Source organism: Artemia franciscana, chromosome 17 (assembly GCF_032884065.1).
Source record: "Artemia franciscana chromosome 17, ASM3288406v1, whole genome shotgun sequence".
NCBI classification, from domain to species: Eukaryota; Metazoa; Arthropoda; class Branchiopoda; order Anostraca; family Artemiidae; genus Artemia; species Artemia franciscana.
The window spans coordinates 12508311-12529566 of NC_088879.1; the positions used below are offsets into that span (position 1 = coordinate 12508311).

Genomic DNA, 21256 nt, shown 5'->3' on the forward strand with positions numbered 1-21256 from the left:
TCATTATAGCCCTAGAAAGTGGAATTGAACCACATTTTTCGTACAAACTGTTATTTGAATTACGGTAAGTCAGCTGGGTATCCAGAAGAATCTAGGCAATTTCTTTGGAAAACATCAAGTAAATCTTTATCAACTTTTCGCAGCGACCATGCTTCAGATCCATGTTTGACCACTGTCATCACTGTACCTTCCAATATTCTTATCTTTGTTTCCAGACTTAACTTCCAATTCTTCCGAACTGTTTTTAACTGTGGAAAAACAACCTGAGCCTTGGCTATTCTCCTTCCAACATCTTCACTGCTCCCACCGTCTTTACTAATAAAATTACCAAGGTAAGTGAAGCTGCCCACCTGGTCAATCTTTTCGTTGCCCAACGTCACCTTTTCATCTTCACTTATTCCTAGTCTTAGTGACTTAGTATTCTTAACATTAATTTTCGAACCTGTTCCAGCACCATGAACTCGCAAAACCTCTAAAACTACATTCATACTGCTCATACTTTCATCTAGGATTCTTAGTCCAGGAGAGTTTTTCCTCCCCATTTGATTTCGTGGTCTCCCTTTGCCTTTCTTGTGCTCCTTAAGACAAAGTCCTTCAAAATGATCCGTATAAAGGGGGATAGAACACAACCCTGCTTAACTCCTGATTTAATACAAAACCAGCAGCTAACCTCATTTCCTACCTTAACCGCAGCAGTGTTATTCTCGTACATTGCAATAATCACTTTATTGTATTGTCTGGTATACTCTACAAGGATAAGACCTTTTCTAAAGCTTTTCTATCAACAGAATCGAACGCTTGCTCATAATCTATAAAACTGAGGACCAAAGATGCTTGACAACTAAGGCAGTTCTCTATTGTTAGCCTAAGAGTAAAAGTTTAGTCGACACGTCCTCTACCTTTTCTAAAACCGTACTGTTCTTCTCTTAAAACTTTGCCTATAGCATCTCTCAGTCTAAAAAGTATCATATTACTAAGTAATTTGCTACCTACAGAGACCAGACTAATGCCGACACGTCCTCTACCTTTTCTAAAACCGCACTGTTCTTCTCTTAAAACTTTGCCTACAGCATCTGTCAGTCTAAAAAGTATCATATTACTAAGTAATTTGCTACCTACAGAGACCAGACTAATGCCCCAATAATTAGGACACTCACTCTTATCATCTTTCTTATACAGCGATTTAATTAAAGTTTTCCTAAAATCGTTAGGTACTTCCTCTTTTTCAAAAATCATATTCATAATCTTCAGTAACTTATTTTTAACCTCAGAGCCACATTATGTAAGAAAGTCATTTACTATATTATCAGCAGCTTGAGCCATATTATTTTTTAATCCTTTCAGTACTGTCGCTAATTCTTCCTCACAAAACAAATCTTTCTTCATATCCAAGATATCACAAACTTGTTGATTTTCCTTTATATCTTTTCATACAACTTTATCTCGGTTTAGCACATTCTCAAAACGTTCCGCCTATCTTTCTTTAGCTCTTTTCTTATCACGAATTGTGGCCCTGTTCCTATCTTTAACTGGGACAAGTCCGGATTGACTCCTCCCTCTCAATTAACATGCCAGTACAATATTTTACTATTATGTCCTCTAGGTGCATCTTCCAGATCCTCGGCAATTTTATCCATAGCCTCCACTTCACACCTCCTTAGTTCATATCCTAATGCTTTGCATTCCTTTGTTTTTCATATGATCTATCACTCAGACAATTCTTGGACAAAGTCCTTCTCCTCTCTATCAAACATAAAGCTTTTTCACAAATATTTCTAGCTGCAATCTTAATTTTCTTCCCCAAGACACCATCTTTTCTCATCAGCAACTTCACAAATCGTTTTTCTATAATTATTCCAACCATCTTCCACATTGTCAAATTTTAAACTCTACAGTTTAGTATTCAACTGTTCCTGGAAAGTTTCGATGAAATTCTCATCCTGGAGTCTACCGACATCATAACTTCCCGGGAGGTAGTTACCCTTCCGAAATTTCAGATTTAAATCAACCCTAGACACTACTAAGTGGTGATCTTTATTTTTATCATCAATAACAGCACTCTTATAGACCCTAGCATCTTGTATTGAAAATGGTGATTCGCCAGTTTATTCTTTTAGACGCATAAACATCAAATAGCCGGGTCAGATTTACACTTAGTTCCCACATACTGCGTTTTGCGCAAGACCGTAACAACTTCACGGATGATGGCCGATTTTTTATCAGCCCTGTTGTCGAAGAACGTAAATTCAATTGCTTTGGGATTTTTGAACTCTTTTTAGCATGCTGATGAATGGACTGCGCAGCACAGTTAATGATCTCCTGATTCTCTGCCTTCGGTCGGGGATACAAAGCGTAAATAATCTGACACTTTGTTTCGCAGAAGTATATTTCAGGGGGGGATTATAAAAAAAACTTAATAGTTTGAACAAAAGTCACTCAGGAATTCGGTAAAATTTTGTATTTGTGGGGGAGGAGGGGTTAGACAGGGCTCCAACCCTCACTCCACCCAATACGTATGCCCTTGGGCAGGAGTTTCCGGCCTGAAGTCTTAAAACAGATATAAAGTTATGTTCTTCAAGCACAACTTTGTCAAAACAAACTGGCTACGATAATGAAAAAATATATAGTTTATTGTAAGTTAAATTTTCACAATTAGTTTGACGGCGTTTATGAATGCTTCTTCTTATGTCGTAAAATATCAATACCTTTTAAGGGTAAATGCTTCTGACAAATATCACAAAAATATCCAGTCTCTCTTCTTTCCAATTCTTCGGGTGTTTTTGACACTTTATCTGTAAAAATTATAATTCTATTCACTGAAAATGTAAAAAATAACAGAAACACACAGGGAAAGAAAAAAAGACAATGATTAAAAGCAATGATGAAAAATGGAAAACAGAACTCAAGAGATGAGGAGAGGGAAATTTCTTTTCAATTTTTCCAACGTAAATACAAAAGGTCATTTTACAATGAAAGTGCCCCCAAAAAAACATTTTTCAAAATGTAGAGGGGGGGAGGGGCAAAAATCTAGGAGAGCGGGAATTCAGAACAGTAGAAAGACAAGCTAGGGACCGCCAATTGATACCAATGAGGAGCTGGAAAAAATTATCATTATTATTACTGTGTTTCACCGAAAAGAGAAGAATAATATTTAGACTTGAGTTCAAATGGTGACTCTAACCAAAAAAGCTTTGCAATTTTGAAAAACATAGAAGAAAACATCTAAAATTTGCGGTTTTCAGTAATGAGGGGTTTGGAGGCACATGGTCGTTGAAAGGGTGGCAATTCCCATTTTTCAATATTCTCTCCTATTTTTCCTATCCATTTTTAGGATATCCTATCTGTCCTGTAAATAATTATTTTTTTTTAAGTTTTAAGACTCCTATTCATTCACCTTCGTTATTTTAGGGATAGAAATCTAAAACACAAATTGGTGTGAACCTTTACTAGTCTAAAATTATGTATACAAGAAATATTCTCAAAACTGGTACTAAAAAAAGACTTCTCATTTACAAAATTATTCTGAAACATTTAAGAACTTAATAAATTTAAATCATTATATTGCCGTTTCTGCATGTTCAGCCTGTATAAAGGAAAAACCAATTATCCAATAGCTGAAAAAAAGAATTATCTGTTCGTACACAATCTGTTATTTGTTCCCACTAAGATGGGTTCCGGGGGAGGGGATAATTTGTTTTAATGTGCTTGGTAATTTCAGAATTTTTATCGAAAAGCTTGAATCTGGATGAAACAGGTCATAAATCCTTTATTAGCCTACATGGCATCCAGCAGAACACGAGAACAGCATGTTTACTATCCTAAGCTCCAAGTTGCTCAAATAGACATTAATCGTTCAGCATTGCAACGCTTTGAAATTCACTCTACCTTATTTCCAAATTGTACCACAAGAGATTAATATGTAAATTCATACTATCATGTTAAAAATTTGCAATAGCCAGAAGAAAATTTGCGATAAACTAAAATTTGAACAGATATCCGAGTCAGAAAGGAGCAAATAAAACCGAATATACAGGAAAATCTATACTAAACGAAACAATTTTCAAATATATCACATTGTACAAGGACCTCTATTTTGTACCAGACTAGGGTCTGTGGGGGGGAAGGGTAGTTGCCCCTCGCTTCTGCCCAATAAGAAAATTACGCCCTTAAGAACAAGTACAAAAGATTTTCGACTCTGTGGAAGTATCAATTGTTGCAGTTGAGATTCAGAAATTGACTTTGAGTTTCAGAATTAACATGGAGTAAATTTAGAAAAAGTTTTGAACAGTATTAGTTAATTTATTATTACTATTTGTTTTGAAGCATGTTATAGAAGTATGAAATTTACTCCCCTATCATCAGTAGAAGATTTCAAATAGATAAAAAAGGAATGCATATAATTAAAATTACTAGTCATCTCTTATGTTACCAAAATCTATCGTAAACAAATTTATTTTACCGAAAAAATTACCAAGCTTTAATAACCTCATTTCTCACGTATGGTTCTAAATCAAAAGGATATATAAAACGCCATTTAAAAGCCCAAATTAACAGAAGTCTTTTAACCAAACAAGGTACAACTGTATTGCGTTGGTATTTGTTAATTACATCAATGATCAAATTTAGTGCCATTAGGCACTAAAGTTGAACACTTAGTGCCATTAGGCACTCAAGTTAAACACTAAGTGCCATTAGGCAATAAAATTGAACACTTAGTGCCATTAGGCACTAAAGTTGAACACTTAGTGCCATTAGGCACTAAAGTTGAACACTTAGTGCCATTAGGCACTAAAGTTGAACACTTAGCGCCATTAGGCACTAAAGTTGAACACTTAGTGCCATTAGGCACTGAAGTTGAACACTTAGTGCCATTAGCCACTAAAGTTGAACACTTAGTGCCATTAGGCACTAAAGTTGGCACTAATTTGTGCGATTCTGATAAGCTTTCCCATTAAACCATAACTCTTCTTCCAAGGTTGTTGCTTGGAGATACTGCATAACGAAGATGATTTCTTAAACCACACTGGCCTGCCATAACATATAGAAAGAAAACGATTAAAAACAGGGCTTTTAAAGGCCAAATGAAAATACTGAAGAAAACACAGAAAGCGAATATTTTGAGAGAACAACTGCCTCTCTTCTTCAGTGCGAACAAAATAATATAATCAAGGAAAAAGCAAAAACCACCGCGGAAAGTAAAACAAAACCAATTAAAACCAGTGAAAAATACCGCCAAATCCACAATTTGCATAAAATCCAAACAAATATGAACTGCCATCGGCGGATACTAACGATTAACTGAGAAATAATAATATTAATAAAAAGAATCATTCACTCAAACAAACGAACCAACAATTAATTAGATTGGAGAACTATATCACCTGATATCTGAGTTTAACCATTTCATTTCTTGCAGATACCCTTTGAGACCTAAGGATTTTGTACAAATTACGGATATTGGCGAATAACTTATTGTTGTTAGGTATTTGATTTTAATTATTATCACTTTTTTATTTTATTTAATTTTATTTATATTTAAGTTTTTGGGTTTTTATGGCACTTGGTATTAGCCAAGTGAGATATAGCAATCACCAGTTCTGTCTGTCTGTCTGTCTGTCCCGGTTTTGCTAGTTTAGGCACTTCCCGATAATCTAGGACGATGAAATTTAGCAGGCGTATCAGGGACAAGACCAGATTAAATTATGAATAGTCTTTTCCCCGATTCCGTCGGGGGGGGGGGGGAAGAGTGGGGGAACGGTTAATTCGGAAAAATTAGAAAAAATGAGGTATTTTTAACTTACGAACGAGTGATCGGGTCTTAATGAAATTTACTATTTAGAAGGATATCATGTCTCACGATCCGGGGACATAGGAAGTTGGAGGGGGAGGAATACAAATCTCGGAAACTGGAAATCTTGAAAAACGCTCAGAGTGGAAAGATCAGGATGAAACTTAATGGGAAGAATAAGCACAATTTCTAGATACGTGATTGAAATAATTGGAAAGGATCCGCTCTCTCTGGGGGAGTTGAGGGGGGGGGGTAATTCGGAAAAATTAGCAAAAATTGAGGTATTTTTAACTTAAGAACAGGTGACCGGATCTGAATGAAATTTGATATTTAGAAGGAACTCATGTCTCAGAGCTCTTACTTTAAATCCCGACCAGATATAGTGACATTGGGGGGAGTTGGAGGGGGAAAAAGAAATATTTGAAAACGCTTAGAGTGGAGAGATTGGGATGAAACTTGGTGGGTAGAATAACCAGATGTCGTAGATACGTGATTGACGTAACCGGACTGGATCCGCTCTCTTTGGGGGAGTTAGGAGAGGGAGGTCCAGTGCTTTGGCGAGTTTATTGCTTCTGGACGCGCAAGGAGGATGAAAATTGGTAAAGTCGTTTTCCCCGATTCGACTCTCTGGGGGGCTGAAGGGAGAGGAAAAATTAGCAAACATGAGGTATTTTTAACTTACGTGTGGGTGATCAGATTTTAATCAAATTTTATATTTAGAAGGATATCATGTCTCAGAGCTATTATTTTAAATACCAACCAAATCTGGTGACATTGGGGGGAGTTGAAGGGGGAAACCTAAAATCTTGGAAAACGCTTAGAATGAAGGGATCGGGATGAAATTTGGTGGGAAAAATAAGCACAAGTCCTAGCTACGTGATTGACATAGCCGGAACAGATCCGCTCTCTTTGGAAGAGTTGGGGGAGGGGGTTAATTCTGAAAAACTAGAAAAAATGTGGTATTTTTAAGTTACGAAGGAGTGATCGGATCTTAATGAAATTTCGTATTTAGAAGAACCTCGTAACTCAGATCTCTTATTGTAAATCCTGACCAGATCCAGTGTCATTTGGGGTAGGAGTTGGGGCGGGGCGAACCAGAGATCTTGGAAAAGGCTTAGAGTGGAGAGATCAGGCTGAAACCTGGTGGTAAGAATAAGCGCCAAAGTCCAAGATACGTGGCTGACATAACCGGATCCACTCTCTTTGGGAGATTTGGGGAGGGGGGGGGGTAAATTGGAAAAACTAGGAAAAATAAGGTACATGTGATCTGATCAAAACAGGTGATCAGATCTTAATGAAACTTGATATTTAAAAGGATCTTGTGCTTCAGAGCTCTTATTCTAAATCTCGACCAGATCCGGTGACATTCGAGGGAGTTGGAGGGGGAAACCAGAAATCTTGGAAAAGGTGAAAATTGAGGTATCTTTATCTTACGAATGGGTGATCGGATCTTAATGAAGCCTGATATATATAAAGATTTTATTTCTCAGATGCTGCATTTTCAATTCGAATCGGATCTGGGGACATAGAGGGTTGAAGGCGGAAAACAGAAATCTTGGAAACCGGAAATCTTGGAAAATGCTTAGAGTGGAGAGATCGGGATGAAACTTGATGGGAAGAATAAGCACAAGTTTTAGACACGTGATTGACATAACTGGAACGGATCCGCTTTCTTTGGGAGAGTTGACGGGGGGGGGGGAGATGTTAATTCGGAAAATTAGAAAAATTGAGGTATTTTTAACTTAAGAACGGGCGACCAGATCTTAATGAAATTTGATATTTAGAAGGAACTCGCGTCTCAGAGCTCTTAGTTTAAATACCGACCAGATCTGGTGACATTCGGGGAGTTGGAAGGGGGAACCAGCAATCTTGGAAAACACTTAGAGTGGAGAGATCAAGATGAAAATTGGTCGGTAGAATAAGCAAATGTCGTTGATACGTGATTGCGTAACTGGACTGGATCATTCTCTTTAGGGGAGTTAGGAGGGGGAACCAGAGCTTTGTCAAGTTTGGTGCTTCTAGACGTGCTAGGACGATGAAAATTGGTAAAGTCATTTCCCCGATTCGACCATCTGGAGGGCTGAAGGGAGAGGAAAACTTAGAAAACTCACGAGTGGGTGATCGGATCTTAATGAATTTTGACATTTAGAAGGACCTCGTCTCTCAGAGCTCTTATTTTAAATCATGACCAGCATTAAGCCTCTGATTTTCCTTTTAGATCAATCTATTGATATTTAGAATTTTGCTAGAACTCATACCATATGAGCTCTTGGCTCTTCCGGCTTCGTCACAAGTGTCATATGAGCTCTTAGTTCTTGTTATTTCATTGGTTTTTAATTGGATTTGGTGTACTTTCCGCGTTGGTTTTTATTTTTTCCTTGATTATATTATTTTGTTCACGCTGACGAAGAGAGGCGGTTGTTCTCTCGAAATATTCACTTTCTGTGTTTTCTTCAGTATTTTCGTTTGGCCTTTAAACCCCAAATTTTTGGTCGTTTTCTTTCTATATAATACTGCATAATTTCATAGCCCTGTCACAGCACATCAGATTAATGCTCTGCTTGGCAACATGGGGGCCAGGGATCAATTCCGCAGCAGAAAGTTTGGGACACAGGCTTTTTACTTGTCCCCGTATAAAAACCTAGCAACTGAAGCGTCATTTAGTTGCCTGGAAATATCAGATTCTTTTTTCCCTTCTCATTTGCAAGACACTAAACGTGGTAAATTCAATTACCGTGAGAAGGCAAATATTGCTCCTACTTGAGTCTAAGATTAGACTTTATCACTTTACGATAATAAATAGTATGTAAGAAAAGTATATATTAGTTACCCGTCTCATTTGTACACGTCGTCCAGTGAATAAGTTTAGGCAATCCAGAAAGGTGAAGTTCTGATTCACACTTGGGACACATCCATTGTGGGTTTGGCTGAGCATCTGATTCTACGCTAAAAGATGAAGAGATAAGAGTTGAAATGATATCAATTTAGCAATATTAACTAGAATCCAGCATGAAATGAAAATATCTTGAGAGTAGTGGAGTCCGTTTACTAGAACGTTGGAAGGGGGAGATAGTATTTTTCGAAATCTAAGGGGGGGGGAGAATAATGTAAATTTTTTTAGTGAAATACTAAGAAAATCAATGAGCCCTCCCCCCCTCCTAATTGATGACCCTGCTTGGGATTATACGCATAGGTATACATTTAAAAGCCCTTTTCTCTCCAATTTCACAACATATTACCAGCATTTTTGGAGCATTTCAGGCCACTTCCTTGCTTATAAACTTAAAACTCGTCTAGATCGATGGATCATCTTACATTAATGGTGGGTTACTAGTTTTTGTCTACACTAAATTCAAAATAAAATCAAGATTTTCACATTGCCTCTAGTTTTTACATAATGATTCTTCTGAATTTGTTTTGCTGAAGTTTTGGTGTTTTCGGCCCAACAAAATTAACTTGACAGAAAATTTAACAAATAAAGCTCCTTATATGCTCTTGAATAATATAAGCATATTCTTTCTAGGTCGTGAAGTTTCTCTGATAATTTCGAAGTTTTCCTTTTCAGCAAAAAACAAAAAATCCTTAAAAAGTATTTTTTTATTAAAACTATTTTCAGTGCATTGAAGAGAAGTTCTGAGCTAACAAACTCTCTTTACTCATCACTTAGGTGTAGCCACATTGGCCCGCAGGTACTCCCCCAAGGTAAGGTTAAGGGGGTAGGCACATGAAATTTTCCAGGGAGTACGGTTTAAACAGACTCTATCGAAAAATGTTCTGTTTTTCAAACAACATTTTTGAGGGGGGGATCTGAAGCACCTTTAGCTGCATTTTATTACGAGTAACCTCGTTTTCGTAACTTCAAATGGAAATACTTAGAGAAGAACGACTGTAGCATATGAAAAAGTTACACAGAGCTTCCCTTATCTGGCTTATCCGCTTGATATTAACTTCCCCGGATGTAATACTTAAAGATAACAACAGATACTTATCGAGAAACTTGTCAACTGAAACACTATAGGCAACTAGGAGATTAACAACATTAATAAACTGTATTTCACACTAAACATAGCTTACTTACAAACCCTTGAAGGTGTACCGTATTTCACAATTACTATCCCTTTTTGTTCTCTGCATACAATTTCAAATGCTTTTCCATTTTTCAAAAGATTGAAATTTTTTTGTTTGTATATGACGCATTTTATCCTCAGCTGTCCCCGGGCTAGCTTAAGTACAACTTATCTGACAACTAATGCAGATCGTTTAAAGTAGTAATCCTACCAACCTCTTGCGTTATCTACGTCTCGTGAAATGCCAAAGATAAGTTATCAGGCTTGTCGGATAAATAATCTTGGGATGTTCGAACGCAGAAAAAGATTTTTGACCTACGATAAACTTTTACAAAGAAACAAGGGCTTGACTTCTCAAATTATACATTACAACATACTAAACGTTATGCACTACGAAAATACCTATTTACAGGTAAATAAAATTACCATCCATAAGTCACGTGGTCTGTGAGCTTTATTCCACCTTTTCGGTGACATTCCTCTGGAATATATCCTTCCCATAGAGGATTAACAGTGACGTCGTCAGGAGTAAATGGACAACCCCTTGTATAAGCTACTTTTATGTCCCCAGCTAAAAGTCGCTTCACTGAATAGAGCATTTCAGCTTGCATAAGCTTAGGTATCTCATCAGTTAGTTGATTCATTATTTGCTTAGAGATCCTTAGACGCTTGTTCTCTGATTCTTTATCAGCAGATGGGTCTGAAAAAAAAAATAGCTTTACCAACTATTTGCCTAGCCTTCTTACGCTCACTCGGTTCAGTTCTCTCACTTCGCTAAGAATGGTGATGAAGCCTTCAGCCCTCGCAGTTGGACCTCACTTGAGCTGGTGCATGGGCCTTCCGACCTCAAAAACTTCACTAGCCTGTTCCCAAATTTAAAAAAAAAACGAAAATTGTTATAAAATTCATGAAAATATTGATGCAATGTCATTAACACAAATGCAATCTTTATCGTGATGTCACATTTTTAGGTTTTATAATTATTACTTTTTTATTTTTATGGCCGAATTTCCATCTTCGTATGTCCAGTTGAGCTGAAAAACACTACTTTGGTTCGTGTTTGCTTGTGCTTCTTCGTTTGTTTTTATCTATGTCAATGAAGTTCTACAAATCACGACCGGGACACAGGGAATATAAATGACGACCGGAACAGGGAACAACTACAACGGGGACGCCGGGGGCACAGGGGGGATATATAAATGACGACCGGGACACAGGAAATATAAATGACGACCGGGACACTCAAAGAGAAATTACAGACTGGGACACCGGGACCGGGACACAAATGACGACCAGGACACAGGGAATATAAATGACGACCGGAACACAGGGACACAACTACAACAGGGACGCCGGGGGGCACAGAGGGATATATAAATGACGACGGGGACACAGGGAATGTTCGATTAGCAATCACCATCAACAAAGCTCAAGGGCAACCATTAGAATAATGAGGTATAGATCTGAATACGGATTGTTTTTCCCATGGACAATTATATGTTGCATGTTCAAGAGTCAGTAAACCTGACAATCTATTTATATGCACAGACAATGGGACAGCGAAGAATGTTGTATATTAAAAACATAAATATATATCTAAATATATAAATATATATATATATCTATATGTTAAAAACATATATATATATATATATATATCTATATGTTAAAAACATATATATATATATATATATATCTATCTATGTTCACAGGTGGGACACAGGGACACAACTACAATGGCACGTTACTAATATAGCGCGTAACGACTTACGCGCACAGGGGGGCTTGGGGGGCGCGAAGCACCCCCACCAACTAGGTGTTGGGGTGGCACGAAGCGCCAACTTAACAGCTAGTATATATATATATATATATATATATATATATTATATATATATATATATATATATATATATATATATATATATATATATATATATATATATATATATATATATATATATATATATATATATATATATGTTTCACTTTACATTGTCCATTTATAGAAGCAAATACAGGTCATTATATTTTCACGTGCTCTATTAAGGAAATACTATTACAAAATTTTGTTGAAAGACATGAAAAAATTATATGAGTTCAGTATAGTGAGTAGATACTGACATGTGCCAGAGAACGTCGTGTTCGATTGCCGACAATTCCTTATAATACAGGGAAACAGTCATTTTCATGGCTGGAACTGTGACTTGTTCTTAAATACGTCATGGTCTCTTGATACAGAATGACAAACATGAATCAAGTCAACTTTTTAAGCTACAGGACATCTTTTTTTGTATCAAAAATCCCAACAATTTGCAAATAAAGGAAGATAAAGTAAAAGCTTAACAAATGTATCTACTCTTCAAAAAGAATAATGCTACTCATACAAAGGCTGTCTATAGTTACTAAAAGTTGATTTTTGATCATAGAAAAAATGAAATATATTTCATCAAACGATAAACGTATATATTAAGGTAAATATTTTCGCTTACAGCCTTTTCTGGAGTGTTTAAGCAGTGAATATCCTAGCTTGATGATCCAATAATAGTCGACCATCATATGTGCACCCCATCTACCTTGATGCACCCCATTATCATTAACTTAACCGACATTTTGGGAAGTTAGCAAGATGGCTTTGTAGAAATAAGCAATTAGATATTGATGTTGCAACCAAGCATTCACAAGCTCTCAAAGATTCGTTGGGTAATTCCGGAGTAATTATGTGTTCTTGCATTTCCAAGAATGTCAATGACATTATCCTTGAAGGCCAACATTCTCTGGAAGCTCTACTATTCTTCTTATATAATCTAACAGCTGGCATATCTTAGGGCCATCAACCACACCGGTCTTTGTATTTCCAAACAATAGTCCAGGCAAGGTAATAAAAGAAGACAAGAGGGAGCTTTTTGCCTTCGAAACTAGATACTTCCAATGTATACCCGACAAGACTTTCTCGCTTGGCCTCAAAAGCAATCCCAACTTACTCTCCGATCCATGCTCTTGCCGAGAGGTTTCGAAAAAGTTTCATCACCTTTATATTAGAGCAGCTTCAGAATTCATGACACAGGTCCTGAACAAAAAGCAACTTATAATAACGAATAATAACTATTCGCCCATTTTCTATTATCATTCTAATTTTTGCCCATTGTGATGCTTCTCTGGCTCCAGCTTTTTTTTGCTATGTGTTATTAATTTTTTAAATTTACTTTTTAATCTAATCTTTTATGCAACCCTATTTTTAGTAATTAATATTTCTCTTATTACTTTCTATTTTCACCTTCAATTATCATTCTATTTTTACCTTTCTATTACTTTCTTCTTATTATCTCTTATTACTATTCTAAATATCTTTCAATGTTTCTCTAATTCTTAATGATTTTAACTTGTATTATGTTTGATTTCAAATGTTTTGAATTTTACATTATTCGACTTGGAATATGAATTCAGCAATTTTTTTTTTAGCTTGGGATAATCATTTGGGCTATAACGAGAGAAAGGAAGATGCAATCTGCGGGCGTAGGACAACAAATTGTCAAAGATTGACTTTGTGAGCCAATCGTTTCAGCCCAAACGAAAAGCAGGTCGTCCCCGAACGGGGTGGGAGGATGTCACAAGGAGAACGTTAAGGGAAAAAGGTACTATTTGGAAGAGTGTAAAGAGGGTTTTGAATAGATTTGGATGGAGCAGGAGCGTACGCAGCTGTTTTGGACTCAGCCGGCTTGATGCTGCACTGAGTTTTAGTAGTAGTAGTAGAAATAGACAGTTATTATTGACTGAAGTATCATCGTATCTCCAACTGCTCTTTCGTTTTACGCCATTAATTGTGTAAAGGTCTTTATTTGTTTCCGGACACGAAACTATTTAATGTTACTCTGACTAATTTTTGTAATTTTTTTATTGGCGATTTGTATTTTTGGCATATTACTTGTTTGAATAATTTCTTGACATTTTTTTTGTGTTGTCTTGGTCTTTTCTTTTGTTTTATATCGACAAAAATAAAAGTAAATTCGGATCTAATACCGTTTGTGATACTTTTTTGAAAATGAATATTATCTTATCCCGTATCACCACAGACAAGCACAAACCACTCCACAAACAAAAAGCAAGCAAAATACTGCAATACACAAAACGATCCTGCAAAAAGACAGGAAAAAAAAAACTACACTGATTTAGTTATGTAAACCTATGAGCCCTATCACCTACTTGGTCCAGGATCCGAACCTAAAACCTCTCACATCCAATGAGACAATCATACCGCTAGACTAGCAAGCCGCACTTAAGAACAACAATCATTTGTTTTATCAGCAAATAAAATTCTTTTCAACAATCTCGTTTGCTCGCTCCCCATAGGATGGTCGAATCAGGGAAGCGACGATTTCTTATTTAATCTGGTCTAGTCCCTGATACCCCCTCCAATATTCGTCGTCCTAGCTTATCTGGAAGTGCCCAAACTAGCAAAAGCGGGACCGACAGACAGACAGAAATTGTGATTGCTATATGTTACTTGGTAAATACCAAGTGCCATAAAAAGGGTAAAGAATATGGCATTGGACGTTAAGAATCCCTACCAGCGTTGCTGATTTCCATTTCATAGCCCTTTAGCCACGAAGAGCAATATGGAAATGTACTAAATTACTTGCGACACAGGGAATTAAACCTCGGTGCCGGTCGTTCCTGAACCTGGCTTTAACCATTCCGCTGTCAAAAGGCAAAATAAAAAGTCCAACAAAAAGAAATGTTACGAGATAAGCAGCCATGATTACTCAATATTGAAGGCCTCTAGCCTAAAATATAGGAAAATAATTGCTATATGGAACCTATCAGAGAATCTTTCCTTAGGACCGGTGGGATTGAACCAGAAAACGTTTGATCACGATCTACAACCTCATCCACTGCGCCGCCACATCCCATGAGGGTGTTCAGGATTAAGGAAGCCGTAAAAAAATTTTTACTAAATACTTACCTTTAATTCTTAGCTTTAATAGCTCGTCCCACTGTTTGCGTATTTCACAGGATTTCTTAAGTAGAGTCATACCAGCTGATGTGTCTACAAACCGAACTTCCAACCAACTGTCAAATATGAACCTAAAAAATCATACCTTAATACAAAGTCCAAATGGAAGGACTAATTAAATCGCAAAATAATGTTAACTTATTTATTTACTTAACCCACTTTAATCTTAAATAGTAACACTCAAATACTGCAGCTTTCAAAAACAAAAACAAGAGCTAAGAGCTCATATGGCAATTCTGACGAAGTTGGAAGAGCCAAGAGCTCATATGGTATGAGCTCTAGCAAAATTCTAAGAATTAATAGATTGCTTTAAAAGGAAAATCAGAGGCTTAATGCCGGTCGGGGTTTAAAATAAGAGCTCTGAGTCGTGAGGTCCTTCTAAACATCAAAATTCATTAAGATCTGATCACCCATTCCTAAGTTCAAAATATCTCAATTTTCTAATTTTTCCTCTCCCTTCAGCCCCCCCCCAGATGGTCGAATAGGGAAAAAAACTTTGTCAAGTCAATTTGTGCAGCTCCCTGACACGTCTACCAATTTCAGCGTCTTAGTACGTCCAGAAGCACTAAACTCGCCAAAGCACTGAACACCACCACCTAACTCCCCCAAAGAGCGCGGATCCAGTCCGGTTACGTCAATTTCGTATCTAAGAAAGTTATAATCGTTTTCCAATATTTCTGGTTTCCCCCTCCTACTCCACCCAATGTCAACAGATCTGGTCGGGATTTGAACGAAGAGCTTTGATATATGAGCTCCTTCTAATTATCAAATTTCATTAAGATACGGTCACCCATTCCTAAGTTATAAATACTCAATTTTTCTAATTTTTCCAAATTAACAACCCCCAGCTCCCCCCAAAAGAAAGTATCCGTACCAATTATGTCAATCTCGCCTCTATAACTTGTGCTTATTCTTCCCATAAAGTTTCATCCCGATCTCTCCACTCTAAGCATTTTCCAATATTTCTGTGTCCCCCCTCCAGCCCTCTATGTCCCTGGATCCGATTCGAATTGAAAATTGAGCATCTGAGACTTAAGATTCTTTTATATATCAAGTTTCATTAAGATCCAATCACCCATTCGTAAGATACCTCGATTTTCACGTTTTCCAAGAATTACGGTTTCCCCCTCCAACTCCCTTCAATGTCACCGGATCTGGTCGGAATTTAAAATGAGAGTTCTAAAGCACAAGATCCTTCTAGATATCCAATTTCATTAAGATCTGATTACCCGTTCGTAAGTTACAAATATCTCATTTATCTAATTTTCCCGAATTACTCCCCCCCCCAACTCCACTAAAGAGAGAGGATCTGGTCCGGTTATGTCAGTCACGTATCTTTGAATTGTGCTTATTCTTTCCAACAAGTTTCATCCTGATCTCTCCACTTTAAGCGTTTTCCAAGATTTCCACCCCCCCCCCCTATTGACACTGGGTCCCGTCGGAATTTAAAATAAGAGATCTGAGTTTCGAGGCCCTTCTAAATATGAAATTTTATTAAGATACGACCACTCTTTCGTAAGTTAAAAGAACCTCATTTTTTCTTTTTTTTTTAGAATTAACCCTCCTTTCCAACTCCCCCAAAGAGAGCAGATCCGTTCCGGTTATATCAATCCCGTATCTAGGACTTGCGCTTATTTTTCCCATCAAGTTTAATCCCGATCCCTATACTCTAACCGTTTTCCAAGATATTAGTTCCGCCCCCCAACTTCCTCTTAATCGGATCCGGTAGGGATTTAAAATAAGAGCTCTGACACATGATATCCTTCCAAAATTTCAATAAGATTTGATCACTCTTTCGCAAGTTAAAAACACCTCTTTTTTAATCTTTCAGAATTAAACCTCCTCCCCCCAAAATCCCCCGAAGAGAACGGATCCGTTCTAGTTATGTCAATCACGTATCTAGGACTTACGATTATTTTTACCACCAAGTTTCATCCCGATCCCTCCACTCTAAACGTTTTCCAAGATTTTAGATTCTCCCACCAAACTCTCTCCAATGTCACCGGACCCGGCCGGGATTCAAAATAAGAGCCCTGAGACAAGATATCCTTCCAAACATCAAATTTCATTAAAATCCGATCACTCCTTCGTAAGCTAAAAATACCTAATTTTTTCAAATTTTTCAGAATTAACCCTCCCCCCAGCTCCCCCAAAGAGAGCGGATCCGTTCCGGTTATGTTAATCACGTATCTAGGACTTGTGCTTATTGTTCCCACCAAGTTTCATCCCAATCCCTCCGCTCTAAGCGTTTTCCAAGATTTTAGGTTCCCCCCTCAATGCCCCCCAATGTCACCGGATTTAGTTAGGATTTAAAATAAGAGCTCTGAGACACAATATCCTCCTAAATTTCAAATTTCATTAAGATCCGATCACTCCTTCGTAAGTTAAAAATACCTCATTTTTCTAATTTTTCAGCATTAACCCCCCCCCCCCCAACTCCCCCAAACAGAGCAGATCCATTCTGGTTGTGTTAATCACGTAATTAGGACCCAATCCCTCCACTCTAAGCATTTTCCAAGATTTTATGTTCCCCCTCCTACTCCCCCCAATGTCACCAGATCTGGTCGGGATGTAAGATAAGAGCTCTGAGACATTATATCTTTCCAAACATTAAATTTAATTAAGATCCCATCACCCGCTCGTAAGTTAAAAATACTTCATTTTTCTATTTTTTCCGAATTAACCGGCCCCCCACTCCCCCCCCCATATGGTCAAACCAGGAAAAGGCCTATTTCTAATTTAATCTGGTCCGGTCCCTGATACGCCCGCGAAATTTCACCGTCCTAGCCTATCTGGAAGTGCCTAAAGTAGCAAAACCAGGACAGACAGACCAACAGAATTTGCGAACACTATATGTTATTTGGTTAATATCAAGCGCCATAATAAAAAAAAAAACAAAAAAACATTTAATTTGTCTGAACATATGAATTTTGAACTTACCGGAAACATCTATTCCTGTGGAACGTAATTTTTATTCCTAGGGAACGTAAATAACGGTTATCCCTATGGGACATAAGTTGTAAACGTGAATGTTAAAGAGGCCAATCAACTCAGATTAATACTCAATTAGAAATTATTTAAAGACGTTTAAAAGTCCTCAGCAACTTCACTATTAATCTTTCTTTTTTCTTCTTCCCACACAAACTGTGATTTCTAAATTACAAACTGCGATATACTGCCTTTTTTAGCTAATGAAAAACCTGTCTAAAAAAACATGGTTAATTGGAATCCTTATAAGCATATTCGTACATATAGAGGAACACAGCGTGCATGTGAAATGCCAAATTTTCGGATCATCAAGTTTGACATAAAAACTGTGTATGGTCTCAGACATTAAAAACAAAAAGTTTGATATGGTAGTGCGTTTTTATTTGTTTTTTTTTCTTCCTTATTCTTGCTCCTCCTTCCTTTTTTTGTGAATGGGGGTTATGAGTATTTAATCGAATAAATATTAAATTTCAAATGGAAAGTCAAATTCAAAAGAAGTATCAGCAGCATTTGAAGATAGGAATAAAGCCATTAGCTGCTAAATTCAAGAGAAGTCTCAACAGTGTTTAAAGATAGAATTAAAGTTATTTCCTGTTAAATTCAAAAAGAGTATCAGCATCATTTGAAAAGAAGAATAGAATTATTACCTGTCAAATTCAAGAGAAGTATCAACAGCATTTGAAGATAGGAATAAAGTTTGAGCGGCGGGGAGTCTCAGCGTGTTGATCAGATATGGTTTTGTTGTCTCTAAAAGTGTCCTGAAATTTAATGTTCATAATTAATCAAATAATTCAAGCTAATTAATTCAAATTAATCATTTGAATAATCAAACCTAAATTTGATATAGGGTTCATTTTAATTATGTTGATTAAAGGTAACCTTGAATTAGGGATTAATTATGATGATTTCAGTTTTAATCAAATTAAATTTAGTGTTTGGGATTAAATTGAAGTATAAAACCTATTATTCAACTTTAAATTGAATACTGAATAACTGAAATTAAATGAATCATTAATAAACACTTCCCAATTATCCAGTTACCAGATACACAATTCTACCGATTCTAGAGATTTTTAGAATTTTACAATGAAAAAAACAACAAAAAAAGCATAATTTGAGTGTATGGTTTAAAGTTTCTTTCTTTCTGTTCACGTTGAGCCTCGTTCAAAAGTTCGCTTGAAAGGAAAGGAAAACAAAACATAAAAAAAGAACACAAATTTCCGGCAAAACAAAAGAAGTTGAATAATAAAATTGAATAATAAAATATAAAAAATTTAAAAATTGGTTTCTTGAGATTTTATCCTTTCATTACATTAGACTTTTCACATTTCGCAATCAGTCAATTCTAAGGTACCCCTTGGAAGTGAGAGGGTTTCGACTTTAACAAGCAGAAAAAAGAGGAGGACAAAGATGCACATATAACGGCACGTATAATAAGGCTATTTTTTGACTTTTTACCTATTTGATTTGAAAAATTTCCTTTGATAAAGCAGAAAATTAATGATTCTTCCACACTAAACCCTAGAAACTCTCGCACTAGCATAACTTAAGAATTACGAGTTACGTTAACGTTAACTTTAAGAGTTACGTTATGTAATCTTACGAAGTAAAGTTTGCCTATAACGCAGGCAGGGCCAATTAGACTGTAGCTCTACGTAAAATTTGCACTAGACAAATTATTATGTTATGGAATAGTCAACAAAGTAGTAATAAAATATTATTTCCGGATGAGCAATTAGTAAATTTAAAAGTAAACTAAACAACTTTCCTATAAAGCCTTTCACACTTGATAAGAACTTGAATCTGCCCCCCCCCCCAATCCCTATTTTTAATTTTTGAATTGTTCGCTTATAATGATTGTGATTATTTCATATGATGATTACATTGGTTTCTGGGATTTTTACAGTTTCTTAGTGTGAAAGGACTTGTTCAAGTGCAAAAGGTTTTATTTATGGTAATGAAATTTAAACGCTTAGCAAATAGATTGAGCAAACGCTGTGAAAGCAACCTAAAGGATCAAAAATAATTAAATAAATATAAGAAAGGTATTTTTCTTTGAATTTTGCATAAGAGAAAGTTGTGAAAAAAAAAAACAAAAAAACAAAAGAAAACACTCTGAGATCAAAATAACCAACAAATAAAAGTGTGTGATATACACGATATTTACAAGAAGTTCAAGTTCTTTCTTTTTCTAAATGACTAAGGACGCATATACTAGGCCTGAAGAAAGAAAAATCTCGAAAACATGCCTGGCAAAAACGTAGCGTAAAATAATGAAAAATTAGACCTTATGATTAATTCGCTGATAAATGCAAAAACAAAGAACAAGAAACGTAGAAAATAAAGTAAATATACGTAAAAAAAGAAAAAGGAGAATTTATTAATGGTTTCGTTGTAAAAAATCGTCTTTATTTTCATTGGTTTACATCTATGACGTTTGTGTAAGTCAATGAAATGATTTCCTGAGTCTACACCAGAAAAAAAAGGATACACGCGTGATTTTTAAACCTGATTTATTCCAGCGTAAAATTTTAAGCCGCTAAAAAGAACGAAAAGTTATTGAATCGAAAGATTTTTTACTATTAAAAGAATAGTGAAAATTTTAAGCCAGTAAAGAAAACAGAAAGTTTCGAATAGAAATATTTCTTATAGTAAAAAGCCGGCAAAATTTTTAAAGCCTAAAAATTTTAAGGCAGCAAAAAGAATGAAAAGTTTTTGAGTCGACAGATCTTTCACTAGTAAAGAGTCAGTAAAAAGTTTTTGAGTGGAAAGATTTTATAGTAGTAAAATCAGTAAAAATTTTTAATTAAAAAAATTCCAAGCCATTAAAAATTTTAAAGTCAAAACTGTTAAGCCAGTAAAAAGAACGAAAAATTTTGAGTCGAAAGATTTTTTGCTAGTAGAAAGCCCATAAAAATTTTTAATGTAGAAAAGTTTAAGTCAGTAAACAGAAAAAAAACTTTTTGAGTCGAAATATTTTTTACTAGTAAAAAGCCAGTAAAAATTTAAAGCGAAAGCTTTTAAGCCTCAAAAAGAATGAAGAGTTTTGAGTCAGAAGTTATTTACTAGCAAAAATCCTATAAATCTTTTAAAGCAAAAAAATAATATTAGGCCAGTAAAAAATAAAAATTTTTGAGTCGAAAAATTTCTAAAAATTTCAATAAGAACAAAAGCCAGCAAAAAGAGAAAAACCGTTTTTGAGTCAAACAATTTATTACTAGTAAAAAACCAGTAAATATCTTTAACTTAAAAATTTTTATGCCATTAAAAATTTTACAGTCAAAACTGTTAAGCCAGTAAAAAGAACGAACAATTTTTGAGTCGAAAGATTTTTTGCTAGTGGAAAGCCTATAAAAATTTTTAAGCCAGTAAACAGAACCAAAACTTTTCGAGTCGAAAAAT

General features: G+C 35.8%; 1 protein-coding gene across 2 annotated transcripts in view; it reads right to left on the reverse strand.

The window, feature by feature from the left end:
* Positions 1–2612: 2612 nt before the first annotated feature.
* LOC136037873 (probable ATP-dependent RNA helicase DHX34) overlaps positions 2613–21256 on the reverse strand; it is a 291716-nt gene continuing 273072 nt past the window's right edge. For both annotated transcript variants that reach the window (XM_065720723.1, XM_065720724.1), the window contains exons 16-20: positions 18502–18612; positions 14816–14937; positions 10282–10555; positions 8619–8734; positions 2613–2792 (exon numbers count right to left, since the gene is read on the reverse strand). In XM_065720723.1, the coding sequence (XP_065576795.1) occupies positions 2668–2792; positions 8619–8734; positions 10282–10555; positions 14816–14937; positions 18502–18612 (748 nt within the window). In that variant the 3' untranslated portion in view covers positions 2613–2667. The remainder of the gene's footprint in view (positions 2793–8618; positions 8735–10281; positions 10556–14815; positions 14938–18501; positions 18613–21256) is intronic.